At 37.1% G+C, this 20,984-nt stretch overlaps 1 protein-coding gene across 1 annotated transcript in view; it reads left to right on the top strand.

Moving 5' to 3' along the window:
- The window catches only part of LOC111144889 (PDZ domain containing 8), a 78,795-nt gene that overhangs the window by 54,143 nt on the left and 3,668 nt on the right, over positions 1-20,984 (top strand). Inside the window, exon 4 of the mRNA XM_022499472.1 lies at positions 17,672-17,834. Within this exon, the coding sequence (XP_022355180.1) occupies positions 17,672-17,834 (163 nt within the window). The remainder of the gene's footprint in view (positions 1-17,671; positions 17,835-20,984) is intronic.

Genomic DNA, 20,984 nt, shown 5'->3' with positions numbered 1-20,984 from the left:
TATCATCAACCTTGACCTGAATCCCACCTCCTTTGCTCCTTTGTTTTTAGTGCTGACATTTTATATATCCTTTTAATCCCTTCCTATGACAAGGTGAGAAGGACAGGGGAATAGCTTCCTCAGTCATGGGATAGTATCATTTGTTTTGTAAGACTTATGAGCCAAATAGTGACTTTTAAGAACATCAGCAAGTTTAAAAAAAAAAAAAAAATGAAGTTTAATAAGGGTTCTTTTAAGAAGGTGGAGATCAGCCAGCTACTGGCCATCTCAAGTGAGGATAAAACATGGACAAGCATTTAAATTTCAGGAAGGTTTAAGATAAGTTAAGAATTTCGTAGAGGGGGCACCTGGGTGGCTCATTGGGTTAAAGCCTCTGCCTTAAGTTCAGGTCATGGTCCCAGGTTCCTGGGATTGAGCCCCACATTGGGCTCTCTACTCGGCAGGAAGCCTGCTTCCTCCTCTCTCTCTGCCTGCCTCTCTGCCTATTTGTGATATCTGTTTGTCAAATAAATAAATAAAAATCTTAAAAAAAATTTCGTAGAAATAAACAGTGTTCATGTCATAGCATAGAAAAAAGCCTAGCTATATGTCATTAATAGTGTAGTTTTAGAACATTTAGAAAGTAGTAGTATATGGGACTAACCTGAGATCTCAAACACTTTTTCATTTTGCTATAAATGTGAAGTTCTGTCATTTACTAATTGAAATTACTTTCAGATAAATAGATTAAAAGTAAAACTAGGTTGAAGTTTTTTTTCGTATCTTCAAATGGGCAAGGGCAAAAGGCAGCAACAACCACGCTTAACTCCTGTGTCCTGTTAAACAGTCAGTCTTACTTAGTATTTCCATAAGGTGCTGTGTATTTCTCCACATAAATATTGAACATGACCTGTTCAAAGTGGGTTTAGGACAGCTGTGTTTCTCATTTGTAAGCTTGTTAATTTACATTGATATTGAATCGTACTATACAAATAAGTGGTTATATTGAAGCTGCTTATATATAAACAGTGTGCTCTATACTAGAAAAGATAAGAATGTTTTATTAATCATTGTAAATAAGACTACTTCTGGGTAACTCATTATATTTCTTTAAACGTTATCAAGAGACTCGTAGAGTATGGACCAATGGCTCACTTTCTAAATGATGTGTGAATTATCTTTCGTAAATTGGTCAACATTGAGAATTTTGTTAGAAGTCTAAGCGGGAAGCCATTGAGCATAAAGAAGCAACATAGGTATCATGAAGCAGAATTTTAATTTCCTTGTGTTATACTCATGAATAAACACATTAAACAATAAAATCAGCAGTTTCTATAAGATAAAAGTGATATGTTTGGAAATTGGTATAAGCTGTATTTTTTGCCCATATTAAAAAAATTCAGAAAGCTGTAAAGAAAACTGTGAAAGCCAACCATAATTCTACTACCCAGGGAGACCACTGTTAACTTTTTAGAAGAACTTTATAAACACAAGCATATACATACTATTCACAGGTTATATTTATGGTTCCTTAAAAAAGAGATCATGTCTTTTATAACCTGCCTTTTTTCCTACTTAATGATATACTGGGGGCCTATTTTTCTTTCCATATACATGTATTATTTTTATTTCTGCTTGATACTCCACTATGTGCCATAATTTATTTAACCAATTACTTATTAATGAACCTGTAGACTTTCCCTTTAAAAAAAAAAAAGATTTTATTTCTTTATTTGAGAGAGCATGAGAGGAGACAGGTCAGGGAGAAGCAGACTCTCCACGGAGCAGGGAGCACCGATGCCTGGACTACAGGATCTGACCTGAGTCAAAGGCAGTTGCTTAACTAACTGTTTCACCGAGGTGCCCTTTCCTATTTTTTGATGTTGTGAAGAAATCTGTAATGTCAGTGTGAATATATTCATGCACATCCATTGTTGAAGTCATGGTTTGGCATACTTTTTCTATAAAAAGCCAAACAGCAAATACTTCAGGCTTTGTTAAGTCAGATAGTCGTATTCACAACTACTCAACTCTGCTGTTTTAACTCTAAAGCAACTAGAGACAGTACGTTAACAAATGAGCGTGACTGTTTTCCAGTAAAACTTCTTTAAATAACAGTCCACAGGTTACAGTTTGTTGATCCTTGATCCAAATGATTCTTTGGTCTGAGACTGTGCAAAAGTAAAAGGCTATTGGTACATATTTCACAGTTGCATTCCAGCTAGGAAAAGGTCTGTAGATTGTATCAGTGTTAATTTTCTGACTTTGATACTTGTATTGTGGTTATAAGAAAATGGCCTTGTTGAAAATGGCCAGATATTTAGAGGTAAAGGAGGCATTATGTCTGCAACTTATTTTCAGATGGTTCAGAAAAAATATGCAGAGAGAGACCCAAATGTGGCAAAATGTTAACAATTGGGAAGGCTGGATTCAGGATAAAATGGAAATCCTTTGTACTATTTTTGCATCTTTTCCATAAGTTCGAAATGATTTCAAGATTAAAAATAATAATCTGTCTTTAAGACTCTTTAATGAGTCTTTAAGACTCATTATTTGGCATACATTTTCTATAAAAAGCCAAACATTAAATACATTCTTTAAAGAGTCTTAGTTGAAATGTAAATCCGCCTACCAAAGTACAGTGATAAGAAGCCAAGGCTAGACTTGGTGATTGAGAATCAGAGCTATTTGACAAAGAAATTTAGAAGGGCAACAATGTTCCATTCTGTTGTTTCCATAATAACCTCAGGCTTTGCATACTTCTCAGAGCTTTTTGTTTCACTGGAGTAGTTGTTTAAAATTTAAATTAGTTTCATATCAGAGCATTAATGGAGACTTCAATCAGATTTAAAAAGAGAGAAGAAACTTAAGTGGATTGCAAGGTAGTTATTTTGGTATGATTACTTTGCTAACAGCCTTTGAACCTAGGCAGAGGATCATTTTTAATTTTTATTCTTTAGATCTCTTAGTTCAGTTTTGTATAATGGACTTTACGTTTTGAGCATATTTCTGTATCTTTGTTGTCTCTTAGATGACCGAAGGATGAAGTTCTAATTTACCATCTAATTGCTTTAGAGACCAGGTCATCAGAGAAGCGTCCAAGCTGGCTTTCTCTTTTGAAGATTGAGGGGCCTCACTGTATTTTCACTCCCAAAAGGAGTCTTCCTGTCCCTGCTGAGGAGAGGCAGTGGAAGTGCCTGGATTGTGCCAGTCACTTATTCTTGTAGTTTCTTTAATTTTGACAACCAGTGTGGTAGACATGAGTATCCCCTTTATACACATAAGACCTACGGTGGTTAAATCAGTTGTCTGAGATCACAAAACTAGTAGACATTAGAGCCCAGATTCAAACCCAGTGCTGAATACAAGCCATTCCAGACATTGCAGTTTTTCTTCAAAAAGGAATTTTGAATCTGCCCCACTGCTGAGGAGGGCCTGATTCCAATGTTGGTTTGTTTTGTTAACTCTCAATTAAGAGCTTACTGAAAATGGAGGCATTCTGCTGACAAAGAAATTGTTTACATGTAAAAATCCAAGTGAGAGAATTTAGGAGTTATTCACTGTACCATTCAAACATACCTCTTTAAGAACTAATTTAAAAAATAATTTTTGTCATCATTTGGGGCAGGGGGTATGAGAACTTCTGCAGTAGCGCTTCTGTACCCAGCAGATTCTTTTTCACTTATCTGGCTTATGAGTTTAAGAAGTGTTCTAATTTAAACGTTTATGAAGTAAACTTAGTGATCCGTCTTTGGAAAGTTCTGTGGGAGTTGATAGTAATTTTTATGTCAAGAAATAAAAATATTTGCCATATTTATTTCCAGAGTTATACCTTCTGTGAAAAAGACAGTGTGATTAGGTATAAATTGTGAATCTTCCTTACTCATACAAGACAGTTTCAGAAAAGACTGCTAATGAATACGGTACCTCCTCTTTCCTGTTGGATGGCAGTGGACCTGACAGAAAGTGGACCTGAGAACATAGCTGGTTGCTTGGCAGTGCACACAGTCACTCAGTAGTTGTATTTCAGTTTGCATCGTCTATGTTGTCAGACCTGTGCTTAAAAGTAGGTTGGATTGATACAGAGTGACCCTGCAGAGACTTAATATTTTCTTCCTTTTCACATGTGCCCGTCTTCATTCTAGAACCTAGAAATTGTTTTATTAATTTCTCAGGATTATAATTTATCAAAATGTGCTTTATGAGCCGCTGTTGAGTAATAGTGCTCTAGCTCTGTGACTTCAGAATTGTGTTACTTTACACTCAAGTGTGTTTCCATGTTGAGCGGGGAGAAGAGGAGAAGGAAGAGTGGGGGAGGAGGAGAGAGAATGGCTGTGACCCCATTAGCAGCCGCTTCTCCTTGTGGTGGGATTGTCACTTATGTTTGTGATTTTTCAAAGTGGTGGATGGTAAAATATGAAATGTGGCATAAGATCTTCAACGGCATGTTGCTGCTGCTTCTAATTGAGATGGACGGTAAGCTGTTGGTTCCTAGCCTGGCATTAATTTGTGCCCTGTAACCATAAGCAAATTGGTCTGACATCTGGTATTCAAGAAAATGACCAGAATGTTACACCTCTGCCACATTTTGTGCTGAGTGTGTTGTTTCCCTTGCCCATGGCTCAGTAACTTAATATAAAAGTTGTTCTAGTTTTAGAGATCCTGAACTCTCAATCAGAATTCAGAGTTCAGGGGCAAATCTTCAATACTGTAATCATAATTGCCTAGATCCCTGATATTCAGAATTCAATTGCCAAGCCCCAAAACAAGCCAAGTAGAGGAAGTCTATATAATGCCCCCCCAAAATGGAGATTTTTAGTGACCTTCTGAAATTTTTTGCATTAGAGTTTGAGCTACTTTGACCAAAGGATCTGTATTATATTCTCATGAACATAGTGTCCAAATTTTGTAAATACTGGTGGCTTTCTGACTGAAATGTTTGCTGCATTAATAGAATAGTTTCTGAAAGACAACTTTTAAAATTTGCATGAGCCCAGAAGATCCAGGGTATTCATTGGGCATAAACTAATAGTTCTACTTTCAGGCATGTAACTTCAATAAGCTAATTGTTTTTAGAATCTCTGTCCTTGTTATTCTAGTTCTATCCCTGCTTAGGATGTGTACCCAACCAGAGGGCCCTTCAAGAATATTGCAGTTTTCTGGGGTAATAGGATTTAAGAAGCCAGGCCAAATCCTAGGTGGTGGCAGATTTTTTAAAGGAGGGGAAAGCAGGTCAAATCTCTGTCATGTGTGAGGAAGTAGATGAAGCTAGAGACTTCGTGCGGTACAAAGAAGAATCCTGGAGGAGGACAAGAGGGTATACACATGGACAGAGACATGGAAGGTGCCATGTCAGTTGCTATCCAGGTTCTTAGCCAGTCTGCAGAAATTCATCATACGGTTGAAAGAATAGATGCTTTCAGTTTTAAAAAATGAAGGCAACAAAACCACTGCAGATCGATACAGTAATAGTTGAATACTGCGGTGAGTAGAATATGCCCTTCCAAAAAGTGTTTAATCCTGGGGACAGAACTATGTAGATGGCTCCTCCTTCAAAGGCCACCTCTTGTAGAGCCAGAGTCTGTCACTTAGCTGTCTCCTACCAACATGCTTCTCAAAAAAGAAAGCTCCTATAGGAAGCCCTTACATTGTTCCAGACCATCACTACCCTGATGTAATCCGCCCTCTGCCCACCTGGAAAGAGCCAAATTAACTGTAGTTTGTCTTCCCTGTGTAGTCTTGTTGTCCTGGGTCTTTGGTGGCTGGCTCAGGACCCTGACCCACTGCACAGGGATGGGAAGGAAGGGAGAAAGGAGAATCAAGTTTCAATCTGCCCAGACAGGAGGGAAAGAAGTACTGTGCAGGATTCGCCTTGGATCCTGGCCCTGCAGCCAGGCAGGCAACACTGCTAGGCAGAGCTCACCCAGAACCTTCGATCTAACACTTGTGTCACCCAAGTCAGACCTGTTTCTGCACTTCTCACCATTTTGACCATTACATGTAGGCATTCTCTTTCTTAACTACTCACTAGGGAGTCTGTCCAAGTAATCACTGTAAGTCACAAGTTGCTCATCTCAACAGCATATTGCTCTGAGGAAAGCAACAACTCTATGATTTTATTTTTAGAGCCTCTGTCTTCATTTAGCAATTTATGAACTGGCTCTTTCTCAGCATTCACATTTTGGTTAAGTAAATAAAATGTGTCCATGGGAGAATTCTATATTCAAATTCCTTCGGTTTGTGTTTTATGGCCTTGGGTTTTAGGTTTAGGGTACTTGAGCTTTGGAAATTTGGATAATCTACATCAGTGACCTATAAAAGGGGAAGCACTTAATGGTTTACAAACATAATGTATCTTTATGAAACATTTTTGTGAATGGTAGGTTTTACAGCAAATAATCAAGCTTTGAAGTAATTTGAAACATTTTGAAACATTTGACTTTTGGGATTTTTTTTTAAGGGAAAAAACCCTTCTCTTTTGTGCTAGTATTTGTGAAATTGGGCATTTTTTAAGGGGCTTGAATGGACAGTGTGGATTAAATATTATTCACATTCAAGTTTGCAGTCACATTATAGTATTAATTAACACATCCAAATCCAAAATATTTTATACCATAGTTACTGTTTATTAACTTTTGAGTATCTTAGGCAGAAAACTGGTGGTGAAATTAATATTATTCTTCTTTCTTTTGGAAAGGTCTTTTAGTTGGCTGAACCAGGATTCCCTCCCTCTTCACATAGACTGAACTTGTCAAAGAGCTGTAATACTAAACTTGCTTTATTTCTTCAAATATGCCTAGCTTTCATCTCGTTTCAAAGCTACTGCTCTCATTGTTGGACACATTGCCTCCACTCCTGACCTGGCCTGATAAACTACTACTCTTTCAAGTTTCAAATTAAATTTGTTTTTTAGGAATGCCTTCCTTGATTTCTAAAATGTTAGTTAGGTGACGCCCATTAAATCGCATATGTAGTATTGTAATTATTTGTTCTACCTACCTGTTCTGTCAGCTCCCATGAGGCCAGGGAAGCTCATCTGTGTTGTTCACAGCTATGCCTCAAGGCCAAGTGCCTAAGCATTTGAGTGAGTGAATGAATCAACTGGTGCATTTCTTCCCATTACTTTTCTTCCTTGGTAGCTTTGCTGTAGGTTTTGGTAAATGTGTGTTTCTTAAATCAACACTGATTTTCTAAAAATGTTACCACCACTTCATTTTGAGAAGAGGAGTTACAGAATACACTGATATGTCTGAAGATCATGAGTGTCTTTTGAAATTGTAATGTAGCGAGAATTCTGGTAGAAAGGTATTGGTTTATTACCTCATGGACCGGGAAGACTGGGAATAGTTACTTGCATTGAAAAGCCTGCTGATAGAAGTTCCGGCATATACTGGTGTTGTGTCCATATGTGCGCACATTGTGTGCCTTTTCTCCCATCCCTGTCCAGCTACTCTACTAAAAAAGCTGGGAAATAGTTATCAGGATGTCTTTTTCAGAAATGTACTTGATGAAGGAATACTCAAAAGTATACCTGCTCGTAGTAATTGAGGGTCTTTCACTTACTGATTCTTTTTCTTGGACTTCTGGGTTGTTTGGGGTTTTTTTTTATCTCCCTCCATGTTAAAAGCTTGTATAGGAAAGAACAGTTTGTAAAAGAGCTATATTGATGTGTTATTAAAATATATCCTTTTCTTACCCATTGTATAAAATTATGTGCGTGTTAGGAAGGGATTAAAAAATCAATATGTTGTTTTCCCCCCAGGTGAAAATACAGCATCCCAGCTGGATCCAAGAAAGGCTAAAAGGATGTGAGAGTATGAGAGCTCTTAAAGGCTATCTTGGTGTTTTTACTAAATTGCTCTCCACAAAATAGCTAGAATTTTTTAACCTGTGTCTGACATTATTGGTGAAGTTAAATGCCGGCTGTCTGCAATCTTGTGTGTATTGACTTGTGATTCAGAGCATATAATTGCTGTTTAGTCAGTATGTGTCAGCAATTCTTGACAATTGATAAACTTTTTTGGTATGTAATTCAGAAAATACTAGAAATAATATTTCTACTCCATTAAAATCTACTTTTTGGTTTTAACAAAACTCTGGCCAGTTAACACAGACTAAGCCACACAGAAAACACTACATCCTACTTTTATGCTGTATTTGTAACTTTACAGTTGCACTTTGAGTTTAATGAGATATTTTCTGTGACTGTCTCGAACACTGTATTTGTTAAGTTAGAGCTTATTTGAAACGGGTATCTACCAAAACAAAAGCTTTTGCTGGAGAGAGCAAAAAAGAGGTACTTGTTTGGTGTTGCACAGATGCCACAGGCAGATGTGAGGGACACTGTTCATGGTTTTGTGGGTTAGACTCTGCTTAACCTTTAGCAGGAGTGTAGCTAGGCCTTAGAAACAAACTGGAACCAGAAACGAAACCATTGTCAGGCCTCTCTTTCTTCTCTGCTCCTGGCTATTTATATGCCTCATTCTTCACTCTGCAGACTGGCTTTGTTTCCCAATTCATAGGAAGATACACCGATGCCTACAGCTAGCTACACTTATATATATCCCATTCAAGGAATCTCTGAATCTGATGAATTCCCACCATCCAGGAAGGAACTCTGATTGGTCCATCTTGGGTCAGGTGTGTGCCCTGGACCAGGTAAGGAGGCAGCGTAGTGGAACCGTGTTCTAGAAGTCTGGCTGTTCCCACCATAACCATACTGCAGAGACAGACCCAGAGCAGGGGAGAACATGGCACATTTTAATATGTACTAACCTACAACTTTCTTCTTTCTCTTATAAAATATCAGGCATGCCACAAAATTTAGGTTTAAGGAACATATTTGTAGCAAATAGATTTTAGTAGATGTTTGTAAATCTCTATACATTTATTGCAAGATGATATATTGTAGGACTTTTTCTCTATTAGTATTAGAATACATAGGATTCTGTGATATGTTCTGTGAAATGCTGCTACTTTTTCCTAGTAAAATGTGTTGTTAAAATCAGGGTAAGAATTTTTTCTCCCATTAAATCTCAACTGATACCATCATGATGGTTTTAATTTTCTGATGTGCTCTGAACTCTTGTCTCCATCTCTTTGCTCTAACAGTGTTACTATGACCTAGAACGATAGCCTTTCCAGCATTTCCCACACTCCCTGGCCCAACTCCCTACACTGGCTGTCAAATTCTTCTCTTCCGGGGCTCCTGAGTGTCTCAGTGGGTTAAAGCCTCTGCCTTCGGCTCAGGTCATGATCCCAGGGTCCTGGGATCGAGCCCCGAATCGGGCTCTCTGCTCGGCAGGGAGCCTGCTTCTCCCTCCCTCTCTCTCTGCCTGCCTCTCTGCCTACTTGTGATCTCTGTCTATCAAATAAATAAATAAAATCTTAAAAAAAAAAATCACCTTTAAAGAAAAAATTCTTCTCATCCTTTCAGATAGAACTTAAATGCCATTTTTTACATGAAGCCTGCCCCAGACCCCTCCTCCAGAGGCAGTTTTCACTTCCCCCTGAATTCCCATAACGCCATATCCATAGATGTCTTGTGTCCCATTGTGCTTTTCTTTTGGAATATCATTTAGATAATCTCTAAAACAATGATAACGAGCATTTAGATACTGACCACGAACCGTCTAACGAAGGTAGGATCCTTGTGGTCTGAACAGTCTCAGGTTCCTGGAGTTTGTATAGTTTGTATCAGCACAGATTTAGATTTGGAGGATTTGGCTTGAGACTTCCAGACAGATTCCATGAAGTGAGCCAGATGACTGCTCCAAAGGGAAGAGGTTTTGTGACACCATTTATTACTGCCCCATTTATTATTTACTATCATTTCTTTCCTTGGGACAAGAAGGTTTTCCTTGAAATCTAGAAAGCAAACTTGCATGTCTACAGAGATTTTGATTGAAAATTTTATTAGAGGTTAACTTTTCCTTAATTGTAACTTATCTTTTACAGTAGGGGCTCACCAAGAGTTTGACAGAATCTAAAAATACCCAGTTGGCTGCTTATAAGAAAGGAAAAATTACTGCATGATGATTATTGAGATAAACCCCAGGCCTTCTACCTTATTGTATACCTGTATTTGTTACCACAGACATTTTGCCTTCACTTTCACCACCCCCCTTCTCTTTATTTAATAAAGATTTCATGACCAGGGGCACGTGGGTGACTCAGTCAGTTAAGTGTCCAACTCTTGGTTTTGACTCAGGTATGATCTCAGGGTTGTGAGATCAAGCCCCACATCAGGCTCCATGGTGGGTGTGGGGCCTGCTTAAGATTCTCTCTCTCCCTCTGCCCCTCCCCGCCCCCAAAAAAGATTTCATGTTCAGCACCCAAAGGACAACATAATATTGGTCCATGTTCATTTTTTCTTCACAGTACTTTATTTGTCCATAAGTACAGTTTATCTTGCCCTACTGTTATTTTTGGCCTCCTCCTTTTACTTTCAGCTGATAGATCTTTAGTCTCCTGCATAGAGGAAACTTTATGAGATGAAAACTTAGAATTTTGTGAAAAGATAGTTATTTACCACCATTAGTTTAATTTCTGCCTCTTCGGAAATAAAGACCCTGCTTGAGCCCATTGAACTTCTAATTGATTTGAACTGGCTGTTCTTTTACCAACTGTTGACACCAGTCACCAAAGAGTCTTTTTCAGTAAGACAGTTTTTTTAAATCAATCATAAACTTAGCCCCTCAGTCTTGATCCTACAAAACTAAATTAATATTTGCCTGATATAATTTAAATATTTTAATGTCCTGAATTGATGTTTGTGTCATAATAGTTTGCCTTGTTTCCTTAGCTGTGTATTGAGTTCATTCCCAGCAGACTGGTTTTTGAATTTTCCTTTTGTGTTACCATTTTTGATTAGTAGTACTAAGTTTTGCTAGTAACAGTAATAACAACTGAACCTTTTCAGAGCTCCACATTTGAGATAGCTATCTCATTTTACCAGTGACATTCAAAGAAGTTAACATTCTGCTCAAGTCATAGTCAAGGGTTATTATAGACATCAACATGTAGATACTTCACCCCTAAATATTTCAGTATGAATCTTCTAAGAACAGGGCATTTTACATAACCATAATAAACAGTCACACATAAGAAAATTAATAGTTCCCTAATTTTACCTAATAGTCCAAATTAAAATGTCCTCAATGTCCCATAAATACTTTGTAGCCTTTTTTTTCTTTCTAAACTGGTATCAGATCAAGATTCATACATAACATTGGGTTGTGACATATCCTTAGTTTCTGTGTCCTGTTTTATTTGTTCTTTAATCTAAAACAGTCTCTCCACCTTTGTGGGGAGTGGTATTCCCAGAAGGTGATTTCTGTAATCTTATAATTTCTTACGCATTTATTAACTGGCTTCTTTGCGGCAGGAGGCACAGGGTGGGTAAAGAAAACCCTTCAACTGGGTGCTAAATAGTATGTAAACAAATGGATAAAGGAATTTAAGAGCTAACTACAGAAGCCATACTTACATAAATTCTACATTTAAAGTGAAAGCTATGTTGTTTGAGGGGAAAAGAAAAAAACTCCCAAGAAGAGCTAAAGGTTCTATAAGACAGAAACTTCAATAATGCTCAGCTTTACAATAAATAATATTTATATAGTTGAGATAGTTGTAAACACTGCTCATCTTTAGCTTTTTAGAATCAAACTTGATAATTAGAGTTACAAAGCTAATAGTTATCAACTTTGACAGTAGAACTTAGAAGGTAAAGAGGTGAGGTGAAGGGAAAGAGAGAAGTCCTAATATCAAGAAAGATGAAAAAGAAATAGAACTATAAGTTTATTAATTAAAATTATAAAGAGTTTATGTAGGGGAACTAAAAATAGTGATGAGTTCTACTGTATTTGAGGAAAGGAAGATGGGGCTACATCTTTGTCTGTTACAGTAGGAAGTCTGCAGATTGTCTAAAATTTGATACATTAAGAGATAATAATGTTTTCCTTACAGGAAGAAAGGTAATCCCTAAGCAGCTAGGTAGTTGCTGTGGTGTAGGAGTGGGGAGCTTGGAAAAAGAAGACTGTTGCTTTTTAGTATAAGCTATTTTATGTATTTGATTTTTTTAACCACATGCAAGTATTTGATAAAAATTAAAAGTTTATTCATATTCTTTTAATACATTTTCAAGTGGCTTTGTTTCTTTTTCAGACACAGTTCTTCTTATAATTATGTCTGGTTTAATCCAGTATCTACAATGTAGTATTTCTAGTTATCTGTACATAAGAGTGAGGATGCATTTGATTGACATAAGTTAAATGGAAAAACTATTTAAATGTTGCTCTCCTTCCTGATTGACTTAAGGACCATCTAAATTCATCCCAGATTGTTTTTATTAAATTAAGTAAATTGGAGAACTAAGAGCTATCTGAATAAATTATCAGTAATATATATATTTAACTATCTTAAGACAAAAATGGTATATTGGCAGTTTTGTTTTTGCTTTATTTTTGATAGCTTTATTAAGGCGTCATTTAAATGCAATAAATTCACTAAGTATATAGTTGGTGAATTTTGGTAATTGTATGCAATCATGTAACCTTTATGCCAGTCAAGATATAGAATATTTCCATCACCTTGAGAATTTTATTTGTGATACTCTATGCCCTCAGTCTACAGTCTCCAACCCCCAGTCCTTGACAAGTACTAATCTGTTTTCTGTCACTATAATTTTGCCTTTCCTAGAACTTCATACAAATTGAATCATAGAGCATATGGTCTTTTGTGTTTAACTCCTTTCACTCCACATGTCTTTAAGATTTATCTATGTTGTGTGTGCTATATATAGTAAGCCTTGAAATCAGAGAGTATATCCTTGTCCTATTTAAGGATGGGTTTGGGTATTCCAGGTCCTTCACCTTTCTTTGACTTTGCCTCTTCAAAGGCCTGCAGAGATTTCTGTTAGAATCTGTAGATATATTGGGAAGAACTGGCATCTTAACAGTAATGAGTTTTTCAGTCTGTGAACATGGTATTATTTTCCATATATTTCGGTCTAATTTAATTTTCCTTTGCAGTGCTTTATAGTTTTCAGCATACAGATCCTGCACATCTTTCATTAAATTTAACCCAAAATTTTTTTATGTTACTGTAAATGAATTTGTAGTCTGTGACCTGATTTCACTTATTAATAGTTTTATAGCCTTCGTAGGATTACTCATTTCTGGTTATAAGTTCATGTTATTAGTACATAAAGACCACTTTTCTCCTCTCTTTCCAATCTTTATGCCTTCCCTTTTTCTTGTGTTATTACTGTGATTGTACCCTTCAGTATAATACTGAATTGAAATGGTAAAAGCAGAAATCTTGTTTCTGATCTTAGGTAGAAAACATTGACTATTATGTTACCTATAGATTTTTGTAGACGCCCATAATCAGGTTTAAGAGTCCCCTTGTATTTTTAGGTGGTTTGGGACTTTTATCATGAATGGATTTTGGGGTGTTTTTTTTCTTTTTTTGTTTTGTTTGTATTTTCTTAATATGGTGAATTATGTTGATTGATTCTCAGCTGCTTAAATCAAACTTAAATTCCTGGATATCAGCTCCACTTGTTTTTGATTATTGTCCTTTTTATACATTGTTAGGTTAAATTCCCTAACAAATTTTTTAGGAAATTTTGCTTCTATGTTTGAACATTAGAAATATTAGTCTTTAGTTCTGCTTTCTTGTTTTTTGTGTTTGTCTGGATTTGGGAATTAGGGGATAGCATTGGCCCTAACACATAATTTGGGAAGATTCCGATAAGGTTGCTACTGTTTCTTCCTTGAGAATTCATCAAAGAAGCAGTCTAGACCTAGAGTCCGGGGGTTAGGGGAAAGAGGATTGGGGGAATTATAAATTTGATATAAATAGTAGATATGGCAGTATCCAAAATTTCTGTCTTCTGGTGTATCTTTTGAGGGAATTTTTCCAGTGCATCTAAATTGTCAAGTGGTTTGGCATAAAATAGTCCAAAAATGGCCTTATTCTCTTACTGTCTGTAGATTTTGTAGTGATAGTCCCTATTATTTGATTTTGGTAATGTGTCTTTTGTTTCTTCATGAGTCTGGCCTAGAGGCTTATCACTTTTATTACTTCATTAATCAGCTCTCATGATTGATTTCTCTGTTTTTATATTTCATTAATTTCTGCTCTTTATTCTTTCCTTCTATTTTGAGATTTCTGATTTGATGTAGGACTTAAGATCACCAATTTTGGATTTTTTGCCACTAGCATAAGCACTGAAAGTAGTAAACACAGCTTTAGTTACATCCTACAGATTTTAATAATTTGTGTTTTCATGATTCCATTCAGAATGTTTTTTAATTTTTCTTGATTCCTTCTTTGGCCATGAATTATATAGAAACATATTGTTTTACTTTCTAAATATTTGGGATTTTCCTAGTTATTGTTAGTTGATTTCTAATTCAATTCCATTTAGAAAACGTATCTTGAATTTCAGTCTTTTAAATTTATTGACACTTATTTCATGACCTAGCACATCCTGGTGAACTTACTGTGTGCACTTGAATGTGTATTTGTCATTACTAGGCATCATGTTCTTTTTTTTTTTTTTTAATATTTTATTTATTTGACAGACAGAGATCACAAGTAGGCAGAGAGGCAGGCAGAGAGAGAGAGGAGGAAGCAGGCTTCCTGCCGAGCAGAGAGCCCGATGTGGGGCTCGATCTCAGTACCCTGGAACATAACCTGAGCCGAAGGCAAAGGCTTTAACCCACTGAGCCACCCAAGCGCCCCTCACGTTCTTTTAAATGTCACATATATCAGGAATGATAATGTTCAGAACATCTTGTCTTTCCTTATTTTTTTCTGGTTATATGGGTTGCTGAGAAAAGGGTGGAGAAACAAGCTTAACCCTCTAATGGCAGGTTGCGTAAAGGAATCATTGCAGAGGGCCATGCATACGATGAGTATAGTAATTTGTGACCATATTTTATAACCTACCACAGGATTCATTTTACCTCTTCTCTGTTTTTGTATATATTTTAAATTTTCCATAGTAAAAATTTCAAAACCAAAACCTCTCAGGTAATGAGGTGTCCCTTATTTCGGCGGGGTGGGGGTACATGCCACATGCAGATATATAAAAAATATTTAGGATTTTTATTTTCACCTCATCATTTAAAGAATTGTATTTTGGCATATGTTTTAGAGTTGCATGGTATATCCAGTTGCATGGTATACATGGTATATCCAGTATAGTCATATATATAATTTTAAAATACAGATACCTGTGTATGGAGGGGAATTTTTTATTTTTGGCTATTCTTGTTTAAAAATAGTTCATCCCAATGGAGGTACCAGTTTTGTTCCAGAAGTCATGGTATCATTTGGATAGTCTTGTAAACTTTATCATAAATTTGACATTAAAAGTTTTTGTGTGATACTCATTTTTTTTTAAAGATTTATTTATTTGAGAGAAAGAGATAGTGACAGAGGTAGCAAGAGAGAGCACAAGCAGGGAGGAGAGGGAGAAGCAGGCTCCCGCTTAGCAAGGAGCCTGACATGGGGCTCTATCCCAGGACCCTGGGATCATGACCTGAGCTGAAGACAGTCACTTAACCAACGAAGCCACCCAGCCGCCCTGTGTGATACTCATTTTTAAGTGTTTTCTCAGGTTTTTAATTATGAAGTGTTTTTATACTCTTAAAACTTTTGCTGTCAGAACTTAAATTTTTAAGTTTCTGTTTCAGAGAAGGCTGTACCTATAATCCCAAAATTAGATAGGTCAGCACTGTGAGTTTAGAAGGAAACAAAACAATTTTAACAAGAGGCAAAAGAAATGGTGTCTTAAGTTTGGTTCCCTGTGTAAGTTATGAAATCAATAGCATTTAGTATTAATCAGTAGTAAAAAAGGGGGCAGGCAGTAATGTATTATCTACCCTTACTGTTCCTCCTGAAAACCTTAACCTTTTCCATCTGGAATGTTTACTTCAAGAATCATTTGAAATAAGAAAAGCAAAGGGAATACTATGATTGGTATATAGAAAATAAAGTAAGTCATTTACATAAAACCTGTACAAGCCTCAATTCCCTTCTCAGCCCTATCCACCCAACTTCTATTCCATGTTAAGAACAAGGAGTAAATCACAAAAAATACATTCCAAGTGTTAGTTTTTAACATTTACAGTTCTCAGATTCAATTTCCTTTTTTGCCCATCTGGTACTGTTAACTTTCTCATATTAGAAAATGTTATGTTGTAAGTTTTAGCTTTGGCATTCTGTATGTTAAGAATATATTTATGTTTGTGGATTTGAAAGAATATATTCTTAAGGGCTTTTTTTAAAGTGAAAACCACTATTAACATTATATGGTGATTATTTACTATATCATAAGGCAAGACTGGACAGAGGTTTTTTAGAGGTTTAAATACATATGTTTTTTAGAAGGGTTTTTTGTTTGTAAACCTTTAGATAATCAAAAACTTGACTACATTTCCCATTTCTTGAGTATAATGTGATTAAGATTTTCCTTAATCTAAAAGCAACTTTACAAAATCTAGTAACATTCATATTAAAAAATAATTTCTAGTTAGTTCTCTTCTACTGGCCAACACCATTAGGTAGGAGAATAAAAATTTCTGGCTTTTAAAAGTAGGGTTTATTTATTAAAGCAATACAGACAGTGATATATTAGGATATTAGCAAGTTATTTGAAGGAGTCCCTCATGAGATCTCTTAAAGACCAGAACTAAGAAACATGGGCTGAATGATAATACAATTAGACTGATTTGTAATTTGTTTAACTCAATAAACACAGATTGAATTCTTGTCATCAAGAAGGATTTAGCATTCAATCGTTTTTTTTAATCAGTAATTTAAATGAGGACATAACATGTTGTGTTGTCTTTTTAGTTCACAGACGATGTGAATCTGGGACACATATTTTGATAAATTAGGTGATATTTCTTTAGAAAACAAAATGATCTTGATGAGTTAGAGAAGGATATCTCAATAAGATACCTGTTAATAAAACAAATGTAAAGGGCGCCTGGGTGGCTCAGTGGGTTAAGCCGCTGCCTTCGGCTCGGGTCATGATCTCAGGGTCCTGGGATCGAGTCCCGCGTCGGGCTCTCTGCTCAGCGGGGAGCCTGCTTCCCTTCCTCTCTCTCTGCCTGCCTCTCTGCCTACTTGTGATCTGTCTGTCAAATAAATAAATAAAATCTTTAAAAAAAAAAAAAAAAAAAAAAAAAACAAATGTAAAGTCTTTTACTTTGCCCCCAAAAGATAATTTAACAATACATCATAAAAAAGAAGATATTTCCCATTATATTTCAAAAAAGCAAGACTCAGAATTATATTCACAATGAGATCTTAATTTTGTGTTAAAATACATATATTAGGAGGTATAATATACAGCAGTTCCGGATGATATGATTAGGAGTGTTTTCTTTTCATTTTGCCTCTCTATTTCCAAATATTCTACAGTGAGAATGGATCTTAAATAAGACACACTGAAGATAAGAAAGTATTTAATGTTTTTGAACCCCAATTTGTAGTCTGAGCATATGTTAACTTATACTGTCACAGTGAAAATCTCCCCCTCTTTTATTTGTCTGTAAAAACAGTCACCATGGCACAAAAGTCAGCATCAGCTACAGTGTTCTCAGTGAGCTCTTTTCTCACTCCCCTACCATGAACCCATTGACTCTTTTCATTTTTTTTCTCTTTATCAAAGGTTGAATTAATAAAGGGGAATTTACAGAGTGTCGGACTTACACTTCGTCTTGTCCAGTCAACTGACGGCTACGCTGGGCATGTCATAATTGAGACGGTGGCCCCAAACTCGCCTGCTGCACTTGCAGATCTTCAGCGGGGAGACCGACTGATTGCTATTGGAGGTAATTGTGCAACACACTTCACACTTACAGAGAAATCAGTGAGCAAATGTGGGAAGTTTCCCTGTCTTCATTCTTTCTATGAGCACATGTTACTTTTATAATGGAAAGAGAATAACTTTATTAAAAATAAAAATCTGAAGGAAGCCTTAATTTAAAACACATATGCCGGGGTGCCTGGGTGGCTCAGTGGGTTAAAGCCTCTGCCTTCTGCTCAGGGTCCTGGGATTGAGCCCCGCATCCGGCTCTCTGCTCAGCAGGGAGCCTTCTTCCCCCTCTCTCTCTGCCTGCCTCTCTGCCTACTTGTGATCTCTGTCAAATAAATAAATAAAATCTTTAAAAAACAAAACAAAACAAAAAAACCACATATGCCATTTTTAGTCCTTAGGTATAAATCTGTAAAATACTTCATCTTTATACCACTCTTCTGTAAACTTCTCTAATTTTCCTTTCCATCCCACCTTCTACTCCTCTAGTGTTTAGTGAATATGAATATGGTCAACAGTTCCTTCTGTATAACCACCTAACTACTCTGGGCCTAAAATTGACTGTATTAATACTGTGACCCCCATCACTTAGAACTAGATAATGAACAGGAGGGAGACTAATATTCCTTGTCCAAGAGGGCACACTTGAACTGTCTGTGGCCCCGTATTGATGGCTCTGTATTGTCCCTGATTGACCAGCCATTTGGTAACATGCAGTCATTAGAGTACAGCCTGTATCACTATTGCTCTGGAAGAATGTGTCACCTGCATGCCTTCCTATCAGTTGGATAGATTACATAAATTCTGTTGATAGGCAGGTTATTTGCTTGGATGTTTATGAATAAGCAGTAGGACTCCCTGTACACGCCAATGGGGAAAAAGTCCAAACCTTTCAGACCTTTGTAGTACCTGCCCCGCCCTCCCACCCCCCATTCTAGGCTTGTCAAGAGATTTCTTAAACATATGGTTGGTCACAGCCGAGCTTCCAAAAACAATATGGTATATTCTTTCACAGCTAAGATAATAAAGAAGGTAGATCAGTTCCTAAAGCAGGGAGTTTTCCTTTGTTACATGTTAAACCCTTGATTCAAAACCATCATGACAGTAAAATAATGACAGTCATTTAGTTGCACACCTGGAAACTCAACTAAGTCCATATTTCACATGGAAATCCCTTTGGTAGGTCATAAATAGTGATTCTCAAACCTTTTGACTGTATTCCAGTCATCCAGGCTTGGTGTTAAAATAGGGATTCTGCTTCAGCAGACCTGTACAGGGGCCCAAGATTTTGCATTTCTCAGAAGCCCCCGGATGCTGCTGCTCTTCATAGGCACTGAGGATGGCAGAGCCATAAAACAGACCCCCGCTGTTACATAGTTGTTTAAAATAAACACAACAGTTACTCCCTCTCAGCTAAAAACTAGAATTTGGTATAAATTCTTTATATCCACTTAACCCTTTGTTCTGGTTTTACCTACAAGATATATTTTCTTTTTTATGACCTTTTATGAAAGGTTTTTTTGTTTGTTTTTAGTTACACATGTAGTAAATATTCTCCAAAATAAATATCTGTTCTCAAAAAGAAAGCAATATAAATGTGTACAGAGTGGAAAAACTAAAGGTCACCCCTTTATAGCTAAACTTTATAAAAACAAAATATTTATGGAGATAAGGAGCAGGTATAATATTTTCTATACCTATAATTTGTTCGTACCGGTATATAATTTTTTGAATATTTAGTAATGGGATTGGTGGTAGTCGAAATAAGATCGGCATAGTGCTTATTATATTTGAAGCCCAATGATGGAGTTCACCTTTCTTCTGTTTCCTCTGTTTTTGTATATATTTGTAAAATTGCAAAAGAAAAGGAACCCAGATTTGGCCAGCTAGCCCTGAGAGGAGCAGTGGTTGTCTCCACAAAGCTCCTGGTGGTTGGGGAAGAGATGAGGCCAGGGTTTAAGTCACAAAGAACGAGTTTAGATTAAGTTGAAGTTTTCCTACAGCTCAGTAGAGGGACTTACTTTTCATTGTACATATGTCAGACTACAATTTTGTGGAACTAGAGAGAAAGAGCAGGCTGGATGAATCATGGAGAGAGCCACATTAGAAACTCTGGATTCCAGTGTGATGAGTTTGTACACTAAAGGTTTCTGAGCCAAAGCTTTGGGGAAATTGGGGAGCAGTATGAAAACAGGGACAGTCTGAGGGGTCACAGCAAGGAGCTGTGGATTCTTGTAACCGAAGCCAGTGATCAGGTGGATCTGAACAGGGGAGGAAAAGGACTAGAACGCTGACAGAACTAAGAGCTCCTGGGATCTGGGGGCTCAGCTGTCTCTGGGGTCCGGATTGGGTTAATTGGGAGGGTGGCAAGTTGATTCACATCCTGAGGACAGGAGAATGAGAAGATCAGAGAAGAGATTTTAACTAAGCTGAATTTGTTATGTCGAGGAAGCATCTAGGTGCTGATCTCCGAAAGTAATCAGGGATGTAGGTAAAGGATGAAGAAGAGGGGAGACCAACCAAAGAAAAAGTTGACAGTTGCAACCACTGAGATGGTTGTGATCTAGAGAACTAGGACATATAAAACCATGGGGACGTTTGGTACAAGGGGCAGATATGGATGGAGAAAAAGAAAGCAGAGGTGGTCAGAACCAAATTAGCACAGTGAAGTGGAAACTAAGAAAAAGGTTTTAAAGGAGAAGAAGGAAGGGAATAAAGATAGGAGTCAGGATAGCTGATGGAGCAAAGCCCTGAGGGAGGTGGGGAATAGGATCCAAAGTACAAGTAAAGGGCTACTCCGTCCTCAGAGATAGATTCATACTAAAAATGACTGGCTAGGAGAAAAGGCGGCTGCTTGTTGATCTCCAGTAAATAAGGAGAGATCCCCTGCAGAATAAAAGACGGTAGAGAGGGTGGGATTCAGGGTGTGAAGGTGGTGGGCCCAAGGAAGGTGGGGCTGGCAAGCTGGGGTCAGAAAGCCAGGTAGGCAGAAGAGGAAAGGACCAGGGCAAAAGAATCCCAAATCTTGATGAGGACATCAGTGAAATCTTGAGACTAAGGTTGGGGAGAAAAGCAAGTGGTGTCAGGAGACCAGTTGGGCAGGACAGCAAAGGAGGAATGATTGGGCCTGGACATCACCTCAGAACAGATTCAGTAACAGACAGCA

This window comes from Enhydra lutris, unplaced genomic scaffold (genome assembly GCF_002288905.1).
Source record: "Enhydra lutris kenyoni isolate GAN:26980312 unplaced genomic scaffold, ASM228890v2 scaffoldscaffold12, whole genome shotgun sequence".
Classification (NCBI taxonomy): domain Eukaryota; kingdom Metazoa; phylum Chordata; class Mammalia; order Carnivora; family Mustelidae; genus Enhydra; species Enhydra lutris.
This window is presented reverse-complemented; position numbering and strand designations above follow the sequence as displayed.